The sequence below is a fragment of the Astatotilapia calliptera genome, chromosome 7 (genome assembly GCF_964374335.1).
Source record: "Astatotilapia calliptera chromosome 7, fAstCal68.1, whole genome shotgun sequence".
Classification (NCBI taxonomy): Eukaryota; Metazoa; Chordata; class Actinopteri; order Cichliformes; family Cichlidae; genus Astatotilapia; species Astatotilapia calliptera.
This window is the reverse complement of record NC_137428.1, coordinates 53,614,987-53,627,244: the sequence shown is the minus strand read 5'-3', so window position 1 is coordinate 53,627,244 and position 12,258 is coordinate 53,614,987. Positions and strand designations below refer to the sequence as shown.

Sequence of the window (12,258 nt, the reverse complement as noted above, 5' to 3'; positions counted from 1 at the left end):
TTGTGGCATGCACTTTCCCACCAGACAGATCTCCTGCTACATGCTGCCACTGCATCAAAAGGCGTCCCCTGAATCATCGTTAACCTCGGCGAGCAGAGATTTCGTGATGATAGGTGTCGGTCCTTCCCACACAGCACTGATGGAAAGGACCAACACCTTCTTCTTCCAGCGGTCAATTTTAAATCACAGGGGGTGACTGCGTTTCTGCTTGAGTAAGGCAAAAGTGGCAAGTTAACAGTCGCTATTCTTTTCTGGACTCTTTGCAGGTAGAACAAAAGCAAAGTGACAAATATCTTTTAGGGTCGGTGCTGAGCTTATCCATCACTTTGGTAGCAGAGCTGTCAAAAATCGGAGTGTTCGGCAGCCAAATTGGGATTTATGTTTTGTATTTTAGGGCAACTAAAAGAAATAAAAGTACTGACTTTTCTCTGACGCAACTAAAGTGTAGGTTTTTTTGTCTATTTCTAGTATCAGTTAAATAAAAAAGAAAAACACAGCAATGTGTTTTTCAGCAATGTGAAATTGGTAATATTAAAGTGCTTTTCAGTAGACTTAACACGGCTGAAAAAAGATGCAGGGGCATCTCACTCTTCCAAACCTTTTATTTAATATGCATCAACTCCTAATGAGAAGTTTGTGCATATTAGATAAAGATCACGAGCTCGTCTTTTTCTTAAATCCCAACCTTTAACTGTTTTTTATGTTCTCCGAGTCAGACTGTTGCGAGTGATAGCTTTGCATTTTAAAGCAGCATTTAAAATTATTCACTGTGCAAGTAAAGTTCAAGGAGAATTAAGCAACCAAGAAATTTTGTAGTAGGATGGGGGAAAAACACTCAGTGCAGCAATATATCCTATCACATTCTCTTGTGACATGTTATATACAAACTGTATGTTTTTGTAAATACATACAGACGTTCTAAAGAGAACTCTAGTCCCAATTTTAGTAATATCACCATAATGACCAACTGACTGTAAAGAAGAAACTCAAATAACAACAAGCTGGCACATTATTGGAATTATACTTATTATTATTATTATTATTATTATTGGAATAACATTGATAATCCTTATACACACTGATGGAATGTAATGAATAAATCCACAAGTTTTGCTTTTTTTGGCCTTTGTAGTGTTGTGTTTATTTCTTGTATTGTACAAGTATCATGATGTAACCAAAATCAATCAAAAATTGAGTCTTGAAAATACATCATGAGATTTGGAGAATACTTGGTCACTTTGTTACAAATACCTTGTCAGTACCGAATTTGACCCTTTTACCTTTTGCATAGTTTCAACAAGGTGCTGGAAACATTCCTCAGAGATTTCGGCCCATATTGACATATTGGCATCACACAGTTGCACATCCATGATAGAAATCCCCTGTTTCATCACATCAAAAAATGGGTACACTGTCATAAAGGGATGGGCATATTCAGCCACAATAAGCCTGTTTGGCTCTGGTATTTAAACAATCCAGCCTCAGTTTCCTGCTGTTAGCTGACTGGAGAGGTCTTCTGCTGTCTGTTGCCAATCTGCTTCGTGAATGGATGTGTTGTATATATTTAGAGATGTTCTTCTGCACACGGTCTCACTATTTTCCTGTGATCTCTCACATCAACCAGGCATTTTCTGTTGCTCACTAGATGTTTTCTCCTTTTCAGACCATTCTCTGAAAACATTTGAGATGGCTATGTGGGAAAATCCTGGTAGATCTAAACTTTCTGAAACACTCAGACTAGCACCAACCAACAGCCATGCCATGTTCAAAGTCACTTAAACCCAATTTCTTTCCTGTTCTGATGCTCAGTTTGATCTTCAGAAAGTTGTGCCTAAAAGCATCGAGCTGCAGTCATGCGACTGGCTGATTAGACGTTTGCCTTGAGGAGGAGTTGAATGTGTGCGCCTCACAAACTGGCCAGTGAGTGTATCGTGATAGTATCGTATCTTGTGCTCCCTTAATTCAAACATCTATCAAACAGACATGATTGTGTGGACTGGTGGGGAATAAGTGGACCTAGATTGCCTAAAAAGCACCCTTTTGTAGCTCACTTAAGTGACACATACGTCTTTCCCGTCACTACTGACAACCCAGTGAGCCTGCAAACATGTTCAGCTCTCTTCAGATGCCAAGGCAAAAGTGAGCTGCTGCTGATGGCTGTAAAGACTTGCCTTTTTACAAGTCATCTCCTTTTTTTTCCCCTAAATCGTCAAAGCATCTCACACTGCGACATGTGACAAATAGGCCTCTTGCATGCATTCAGCAATCTACTCACATAATATCACACAATGTTTGTCCCACAGAGCTTCTTTTTTGTGCTTTACCAGATTTTAAAATGTGTAATGCTTAGTGTGTGTTAGTGGGGGGGGGGGGGGGGGGGGGGGAGGCAGCCATGTATCCATAAGAAAAATGTCATTAACACATTACTGCCAAACACTTTGCTCTTACAAAGACACCAAGAGTCTGCTATCTCTCAGTGAATTACTAAAGCTAATTGCCCCTAATTAGAAAGCCTTGATTAAGGTGCAGCTTTTGATTCAGGAGGAAGCCAGCAGTGATGATCCCCTGAGTTTCTCGCCATTCTAATTTTTCATTTTAGTATTCGTCATTTCTTCCTGCAAAAATAAAGGGGCTTTATGCATGAAGGCAAGTCATTTGTCCATGATTGCAATTTTTCTGGATGGCTGTGTGGATTGCAACTCAGCGACCTCTCACATGAATTGTCTCTATCTTTATTCGTTTTCTAGAAAAATCATCCAAGATGGCATTTTGTACGATTTTTTTAAGGGTTTCCATCCTTTTGTTAAACGTGAGAGCAGCAGACCTTTAAAATCCAAATGTGAGAGGACACAGCTTATGGGTTTTTACTGTTAGGTGTCAGGTTTGCTCACTGTCCACACCTTAATGTTCATAAATAAGACACCACAGCCGTTTCTGTGTTATCCTTATGGCAGTGATACATTGTTTTAATTTACAGAGCAGTGACAAGATTTGAAAAATGCTTTTAATTTTCCACCACAATTATGACATTCTTTAATTCTCCTTTCAGACGTACAGCAGCGTTCAGCCAGAAGCACGTCAGACTCAACTTTTCATTCCCCTCAAAACACCATAAAGTATTAAACATCGACTATTTTAGAGCAGTCTGCTATGGATATGCTATAATTAGATTCCTATGCTTGAAAGGCCTGCAGGGTGTTGATCATTGTTATTTTATGAGGCATGTTTTTCTCGCCAGTTTTAAAATTACCATTTTGTGCTAGCAGCCAAACAGGGACCCACAAAAATTTTTATAAGCATAAAAATGCTTTTATTTGAGCACCAATCACCCGAGGACTATATTACTCTTTTATTGTTTAATTACAGTAAGGAGAAAGGAAAATCATTTTCTTTCTGTTTTTCATGCTGAAGCATCATTTTGTAAAATTCACACATGCTTTTATACATGTTCCCTTTATGATGACCTAGAAATCAGGGTATTTTTTATAAAGAGAAGATTGACATGGAAGAATCAAAAAGCAACTGTCTCTTTACAAAAACTGGGTGATTGCACCCTCTGGTGGTAACCATACATATATATATGTAACGCCTAAAATGATTGCTTAGATTAGACAGACAGACAGACAAACGGGCGCATGCCAAGGTCAGATTCCACTGAGCATAAGATTCAGCTAAAACCTTTAACGCTGCTGTCATTCAGCACAAGAATGAATTCGGCACACTTCCAACTTTGTACATGGTGGCTTTGGTGTGGTAGACAAACAAAAGATTAAACTGCATTAACCTGTGATGAAACTGTCAGTCTTTCCCAGTTGGACTTTCAGCTCAGTGAATATTAAGAGCTTTTAAAACTTGCTCATGTAGGAAACTGATAATTACTCAAAGGATTACCAGAACAAGCTATAAACACGTCAAAATATATTCACACTTAAAGCCAATCACCAAAGAAACACACAGCTGGAGAGAATTTTAAAAAATTATTTATAATATGATACAAGGATATTTTGTGCAAGAGGTTGTTGGTGCTGTAAAACCTGTACATTATGAACAAAAGCATTTAAAACTTAAGAGAAACCTGAAAGCAGAGCATGGCTGCTGGGCCACGATTGTGTCAAATGGCTAACTGTCAAGAGACGAGCTGTATTATACAGTTTCCCCCTGTATACAATGGCTGTATAGGATTAGATTACATATTTATATAAAGTGCAGAAGAAATAAACACTTACAGTGAAAGCCTGAAGTGCTTTATGACTGAGTATAAACCCACCACCGCATGCGGAAAGCCCTGTCATCATGTGACCGGGTGGTCGGGCAAAAACGACCTAAAGACTTGCAGGGCAGTAATCACAAACTGTTCGCCATAGTTCAGCGGCAGAATATGCTGTATACTGTAATACAAAATGTTTTAATAGATTATCTATCTGTGCAATATACTGAATATTAAAAATATCACTATGAACAGGTTTGAAAAAGTTATCTGAAATTCCCCCTTTTGTCTTTTTTTTTTTTTTTTACTGAAGCATAGCACCACAGGCTCTCATGTTTTCCCACCACTAGATATGAAATAACCTGAAATTCATTCTTATTTCAGAGGAATAAGACCATTTTTGACATTAAAGATATAAGAAAATATATGCACTGTTAGTGACTAGATTAAATGCTTTGTATATATATCTCATAACTCTGTTTTGTCACTATAATGTTTCATGGTTATAAAAAGCAAGTGAATTCAGCATCACAGTCGAGTCTCAAGAATACAGGAGAGCAAAGAGGCATCAAGCGGTCCATCAGACTCTGTCCAGCACCTCTCCATGCCAAAACAACAGCAGCCAGGGATGTGGGTAGATTATCTAGGTCTGCTGGGAACCCTGTGCAAAGACAACAGGAGTTGTAGATACACAGCAGACTGGACCCATGTTTAAAACCATAAAAATGCAATGTCAGTGTGCAATGTGGAATCGGTTGTGAAATAGAAATCGGTGCGTGATATCTGATTTTGGTCCTTACCGAGTTGGTTCTTTTACGTTTCCAACAGTCTGGATTGAGCCTTTTCTGCTCTTCGGCCAGGGCCTTGGCCTCCATGGTGTACATCCTCCTCTCCTCGTTCTTCATCTTCTTCCACTTGTCACCCAGAATGACACTAATGGCTCTGGAGCGAAAGGTTAGAGACAAATCGAGATTCAGTTTTTCAGATTTTTGACATGCCAGAATGTGTCTTTGTTTTCCTTTTAACACCGTCCCGTTTTCTCCTTCTGTCCAGGATATAGAAAAAGCAGCCCGCATACGTTTGATTAAGAAGTGAAACTAAATGTCTTTAGAAAAAAAATGTAATTTAATTTAATCTAAACACTGTCAGCTGTCAGTGCTAAATCTGTGACAGAGTTTTAGAGTGGAACCCCAAGGTGTAGATTAGCCTCATCTACATCTAATGTTTCATGTCCACTCTAACTTTTGACCTAAGAAAATAAAAACAGCTACACTTGGTTTTACTATTGCTTTTTTAACAATTAAAGCTGGTAAGCCATCTGTGGGTGGAGAATAAAGCCTTAATTATAATGTGCTGGGAGACGTGTGTCTTCATACAGGGTTTGGGTTCCTAAATGAGAATAGAGTTTTAGTCCTTCTGGTTTTCTACGACTTGTTTACAGCTTGTCTACATATCAGAAATTCTAACCCACCACTGAATGAACAGCTTCTCTATCAGAAGCATGACCCACAGTGGCTCTGCTGTTTTGTTTTGTTTTTTTGTTTGTTTGTTTTGGGGGGAAAGTTTGGGTTTCTTGGAGTGTTATTTTATCCTTGCTGTCAGGGCTACAGTGGCCAATAAGGAATTATCTTTGTGTTCAACTACAAGGCAACCTCTAACACAAGTTGGCGTGGGAAGGGAGACACAAAGCGACCATAAAGCTGTGGGCATTTTGAATCATGTGAAACTGTTCCACATGTTCCTCCGTTGACCTGGGGTCACAATAACCCATTTGGCAAACAGGTCAAAGGGATACATTTTGATCCAAGGTCACAGAAAAATTCAAACTAAAGGTCTGATAAAAATTAAATAATTAAAAACATCTAACCAAAGAACATCTAACCATGACAGGGGGTTGGTTTATCAAGTCACTTAATGCTCACCTATGACTCATTCAAGCATTTAAAAAAAAAAAAAAATTTTTTTTAAAAATCCATCTTGAGCAAATCTGAAAGTCATGTCCCTGAAAAAAGTGCATCAAAGCTCTGGCTGTTAAGTTAATCCATCTATTGCTCAATGAAACCTCATCAGAAGTTATCTCAATTGCACTCAAGAGTCCATTATTAAGGAAGGGAAACAAGGAGGAAAGGCTGAGGTATGCCAAATCAGAAGTAGAAGTAAAGTGAAAATCAGTGAGAACAGGTCTGATGGATCCAAATGTAAAAGTTCAGGTTCAAATCATCGTCAATATGCACAGAGGAGGTAAAACGTAGAGTGTCTACAGCCACCTGTAAAGTATGGTGGAGGCTCTGTCATGGTTTGGTGCTGCATTTTAGCCAGTGCTATTGGAGATCTTGTCAAAACTGATAAAATTATGAAAGGTAATGACAGATTTTGATCACAATAGAACACGAACAGTCATGGTTTGGGCTCCCCAGAGCTCTGACCTCAACATTGTTGAAGCAGTGTGTGATCATCTTGAAAGAAAACAAAACAAAAGAAAACATGCAACATCCAAAAAAAGAGCCTTGAATGTCCTTCAAGAAGCCTGGAGAACTATTCCTAAAGAAATGACCAAAAAAAAAAAAGAGTTCAGTCTGTATTGAAAAATAAAGATGTTGATACCAAATATTGGCTTTCAGCCTTGTTAGAATTGTACAGACTGAGTCTTTGCCTTACATAATCTATATATTTCCAACTATGTTTGCACGTTTCATGAAATTATTGCACTTTTTTCATATTTTCCTAGCAAAATATAGAAAAATTAGTGGTGGCACAAGACTTATGCACAGTGCTGTAACTGGGAATATCTGTAAGTATATTGTATTTCAGTGACATTTGCACACCTGTTGTCCTTTCCAGGATACATCTGTGTGTACTCCACCCTGTACTTCTTGGCAAAGAGCATGAAGGCATTCATTGGCCGCTTGCATTTCGTAGGTGTGGCACCACTGGCTATCCCTGAGTTGTGGCTCCTGTTCGATTTGCTACTGGAGGAGTGAGGGGAGCTGGAGCGCTCGAGTTTATCACAGTCTGGACTGACAGCACCCCCACTGGACAAGGAGGCCCTCCGTTGACGAGCCATGCTGCTCAGAACATACACCGCTGAGGAATCTAGTGGGGTAAAGTCATAGCTGCAGGAGACAGAAAGGAAGGATTCAATTAACCAATCAATAACCAGAACCTTCTTCTGGTGTGTGGAACAAACAGTATTTCTAAACAGCCAGGTTTCATGTGAAAATATTTACAACTACTTTGACTTATCATGTATCCAAGTGAATGTGAAACGACTGCAAAAAAATTACATGACCATCTAAAGAGCATACCTTCTGAAAGTGTCAAAGACGACTGAGTCATCACAGTTAATGGCATCTGGGTGGTTTGGCGGCAGGCACACATCACCCAGCTGCATCTCATAGCAAGGGATCCCATGGTGCACCACAGTAAGACTTGGATAAAAGGAAGACCACCCTGAAACAGGATATTATATATTAGTTTGATCCTAAAGGTGTTTACTGAAATGCAAAAACTAAATAGATTGGATTCAGCAAATTGTTTAAGTGGAAGATTCTAACAGCAAAGATCAATTTAAAAGGAAAGAACATGTGTTTTTGTACCTTTGTTTTTGACAAAAAAGGGGTGATCCAATCGGCATTCAGCTGTTAGCAGGCCTTCATCTTGTGAGCCCGGGTCAAAGGTCAGTTTCAGAACTGCCTGCCCAAAGGATAATGTCTCCTCGTGGTTCACCAGTTTAAGCCCATCAGAGCCATATCTCTGTAAAGGAAACATAAATGCAGATAAGAAATATTTCTATTAACTGGAAAAACGTGCATGACAAATTCACTACCAGAGAAGAATTAGTGTAGATACAAATCAGTGTCCAACTGCTTAAAGACTCAGTACGCGAGACACCCACAGTGCTTAATGTAATAGACCACCTGTGATTAAATTTTTTTTTTTTTAATTTAAAAAAAATTTAAAAACCAAATATTTTTAGAAATCTGTCAAAAACTAAAAATAACTGAATTCATGTTTTTATACCCAAACTTCAGCCACCACTGGAGAATTTAGAAATTACTCAAGCGTAATATTTGACCACTAAAGCTCATTTTTCTGTTCGGGAATGCAGTTAAATTTATTTTAATTAACAAATAATAATTTGCTTTAATATTATTAATATTTATTTATTATTTATTTATTTTGCAAAACCGGAAATTTGAAAATTTGTGGAGTAAAGACACTAAATTGATTAAACAGTTTGTACACACTGGTGGATCGACCATTACAGAAACATAAAAGATCATTTTAGTTATTACCAATACTGTTAATTTAGGACAGCTGTGGCATAAACCTTACTTGGGTGATAGTCTAATAAATTAGTTAATTACTTTACACCAACACACACATATATATATATATATATAAAAACGACCATTGCTGCAAATCATTTGAGACTCATTTGTGCACACAGTTACTCAAATTTACTGTCAGTCACTTTCTATAAAGTACAAAGTAAACTACATATTATAAAGCACCTTATACAAGTGTCCACAATGATTTACTCATCTAGTCAGACTATCAGAATTTTTAAGACATACTAAAGGCACCATACGTTGCCATACCTTGAAAGAGGATGAGGATGGAGGCATGCTTTCATCATCTGAGTCATCATCCGAATCCCCGAGTTCATCAGCTTCCTGCCACTCCACATTTGGACCTCGATGGAAGCGCAGACGAGTCCCTGAATAGCAACAGAACAATGAAGCATGACAAATTAGCATAAGTGTGCTGATGTTGCAGAGAGGATGCTAGAAACTGGATGCAATGCTGCTGTTTGGACACCAGAGGTAAGAACTGGTCTTCTTTGCAATTTGTGCTAATCCTAGTGGAAGAAAATGTTAACAAAATCATCCTGAATGAATCTCTAGTTGTCCTCAGCACATTTTGAAGGATTTTCCTGCCTTCATCAAGTGATGACATTTGAAAAAAAAAGTGAATTTTGCATTCATGTTTAAATATCAAGCAAACACTATGAGGAATTTTCAAGACAATTGTTTCAAGTACTTCAAACGTTCACCATTAACTCCAACATGTGTGACTGAATTGACTTCTAGGTGTGTGTGTGTATGCACTGACGGATGCATATGGTCATGTATTCTTATTTATGCACCTTTTAGGAAACAATGCCAGGCTGTGGAGGGCCAAGAGTGAGACCATGCCATGTCTTCATCATCAGAAAACGATGATGACATTGAGAAAACCCCAGACTCTGATTCACTGCTGGCCTGTTTTTGATAATTAAGAAAGACAAATTACAATCATATCAGCATTGAGACAGGTTGAAAATCCATGCTGAGTCTGTCAGAATGAATGATTATCAGGTTTTTGAGTGAGAATGTTAGAAATGAAAGGTTACCCTGACACGCCTGCGCTCCCTGAGGTGGCCTCTGGACGGGTTGGGTGCACTACTGGCTAACGGGGGCCGGGCATAGGAATGTAAACTATTGCTGTTGCCAAAGATGTGAACTGGAGATGATCTGAAAAACAGTGACAATGTCACAAACATCAGTAGTTAGTTTGTTACGCAAGTAGATATATTTGTCACACACTCAAATGCACTTATATGCAGCTTTATGTGATTCTTTTGTAATTAAAACAGATTTTGCTCAGTCTTGGTCATAATGTTGCATGTCCCAACTGCAGTTAAAAATCTGCACAATTTTAGGGGCTATTTTTGCTGTTGTTCTGCTAAACTGCTACTCTTAATCTTGTGAAATTACCCCCAGGTGTACTGGGGTGTACTGTTACTACATGTGTAAAGGCGTCTCTGTGTTTACATCACACATGCAGGCATTCCTTAAACATCTACAAACCTTTTGTGTGGGGCGTCCTTCAGTAGAGGGCTCTGAGGACTGGTGGCTATGTTGGCCAACTCGGCAAGCCAGTTGGTGCTAGGAGAGCAGCTGAGCTCCTGGTGAGACACTGCTCCAACTTGAAATAACCTCGGAGACCTCTGGTCCTCCTCCACCTCCTGCAGCTCTGGCATGTCGTCTAAGGAGATAATTCAGTACTTTTCATACGCATATCTGAAGGGTTCGGTTTGCTTAACTGCAGACTGCACATTCTTTTTGGCTAGTTTTACCATACTCCATGTGGCACCCAGGAGGGGAAGGCAGGTCCTCATTACACTTGAGCGGATCGAACGACTCGTCCATTTTCAAGATGTTCGGTTTCCTCTCTTTCAAAATAAAAAACGGGCTACTGTCCAGCTTACTCAGCATCCATCGTCATACTCTGACACATCATCTGGTTTTGGGCAAAACCAAAAGACAAAGTTAGAGCTAAAATGGAGCTACTGCTGTCATCTGAATCAGGGCTGTGCAATAACCAGTTGCACTTGAAGCCCTTGAGGCAACTGTTGTTGTAATTTTGCACTATATATAAATATATAAATAAAAATTTAGCTCCGTTGAATTGAAATATGAACTAAATCAAAATAAAGTCTTTGCAGTTATAAAGTTGTATGTATGTCTGCGTTTGTTTGTTTTTTTATGGTAATATGGTTTGAAAGAATAATCAACTGAAAGAAAAACACGACTATAACACCCATGAGCTATCAAAGATCATCACCACAGCAAAACAAAAACACCACAGTTAGTACTGAATCATTGCATATCACGTATGACATCAATATTACGGAAAAGGCACAAAGCCTTTGGGAACTCCTTTGTCTCTGAATCGACACAGCAAACCTCTGTGAATAGTCATGTGACTCCCTGCGTGGAGGCCTTGTTTATAAACTTAAAAGGGTTTGACGCATGCGTACCAGAGCTCATTCATTCATAACTGCGCAGCGAAAGCGAAAAATACCAGAAATTCGTCTTAAAAAGTGTCTTACCGACGGTGGAAAACATCGTTTTTGAAAACAAAAGTATGTGAGTGTCAATGACAAAGTAAAATATATCATTCTTATTGGGAATTTATATTGTGCTAATCGACAAACAATGTATGGAAAATCGTTAAAATATAAAGGTGACCGTGACTTCCTGAATTTAACACATTTAAATGAAAAACTGACGAACACTAACGGTCTGCCAACCGATCAAAGGCCGCAGGTTCGGAGACACCGTTGTTTCGACTTCGTAAGCAAGGATACACGAACAACATAATACCGTTCAGAAAACGCTTCAACAGTCTTATATTGTCGAAAAAGACGGTTGGGGACTCGGCCTGCTCTTTCTCCAACATTTAAATGCAGCAGTACTTTCCTTCGCTCAAACCTCGAAGCTCTGGGGTCTAACACTGTAAACAAAAGAATGTCAACAAGTTGAGGCATGACGCAACATCTTTGCCCCGTTCAAAATGAATGACACGAAAACCTATAGAAGCATTTTGACGGCATTTTCACACTATTCAAAGCATATTCTACTAATTTGAAGACTTGTTTTAATACAAACAACTGCTGTCGGATGGGTTTCTTGCAACAAAAACAACGAGCGTCACAACGGAGAAAAAAAAAGCCCCACTGTCGATCTCAATCTTTTAGTCGACGTCAAATTAACGCGTGACAACCTCGCTTAAACATTATACAATAATTGCAAAGACACGAGTCTCACGTGGACCGAGTTAAAAATTACTTTCAACCGTTTATTTCTTCGAAAAAACTCACCAACTTCCCACTTACCAGAGCTGTCGACATCAAGTAACTCTGTGGCATTCACTCGAGGGGAGGGATTGAATGGCTCCAGAGGAAGCTCCCCATTGGTGCGCAACAACGTCAACAAGACGAATTCGGATATTCTATTGGTTGATATGTTTGAGAAAAATAGGAGAGGTGTCCCCTAGTTTGTTGTTTATCCTCTCATTGGATAAAAGTACACGCCTGTTACTAGCCAGTAACAGCTGATTGGCAATAAAAGGAACAATACATGACTATTTTTTATCTGCAGTGTTGCAGTTACAGCAAGAATCACATGGACACATCGTTTTAAAGATTAAATTCTCTTTTTCGTAACGAAATAATCTCGTAGAAGATATGGGGACTGCCATGAATAATGAGTGGGTCAGTAAGA

General features: G+C 38.9%; 1 protein-coding gene across 3 annotated transcripts; it reads right to left on the bottom strand.

Annotated features, from left to right (window-relative positions):
- Positions 1 to 3,962: 3,962 nt before the first annotated feature.
- On the bottom strand, positions 3,963 to 11,998 carry hbp1 (HMG-box transcription factor 1). 3 transcript variants are annotated; one of them, XM_026175499.2, is made up of 11 exons: positions 11,871 to 11,998; positions 10,329 to 10,492; positions 10,060 to 10,237; positions 9,603 to 9,723; positions 9,357 to 9,471; positions 8,809 to 8,927; positions 7,804 to 7,960; positions 7,513 to 7,657; positions 7,033 to 7,320; positions 5,008 to 5,149; positions 3,963 to 4,868 (listed from the first exon to the last, which is right to left on the bottom strand). In XM_026175499.2, exons 2-11 carry the CDS (start codon positions 10,465 to 10,467, stop codon positions 4,851 to 4,853), a joined length of 1,422 nt encoding a protein of 473 aa, XP_026031284.1. In that variant the 5' UTR covers positions 10,468 to 10,492; positions 11,871 to 11,998; the 3' UTR covers positions 3,963 to 4,850. The 3 variants fall into 3 exon arrangements, with proteins under 3 accessions (XP_026031284.1, XP_026031286.1, XP_026031285.1); XM_026175501.2 differs by having other exon boundaries at positions 11,856 to 11,893; XM_026175500.2 differs by lacking the exon at positions 11,871 to 11,998 and adding an exon at positions 11,359 to 11,380.
- Between the last annotated feature and the right edge of the window lie 260 nt (positions 11,999 to 12,258).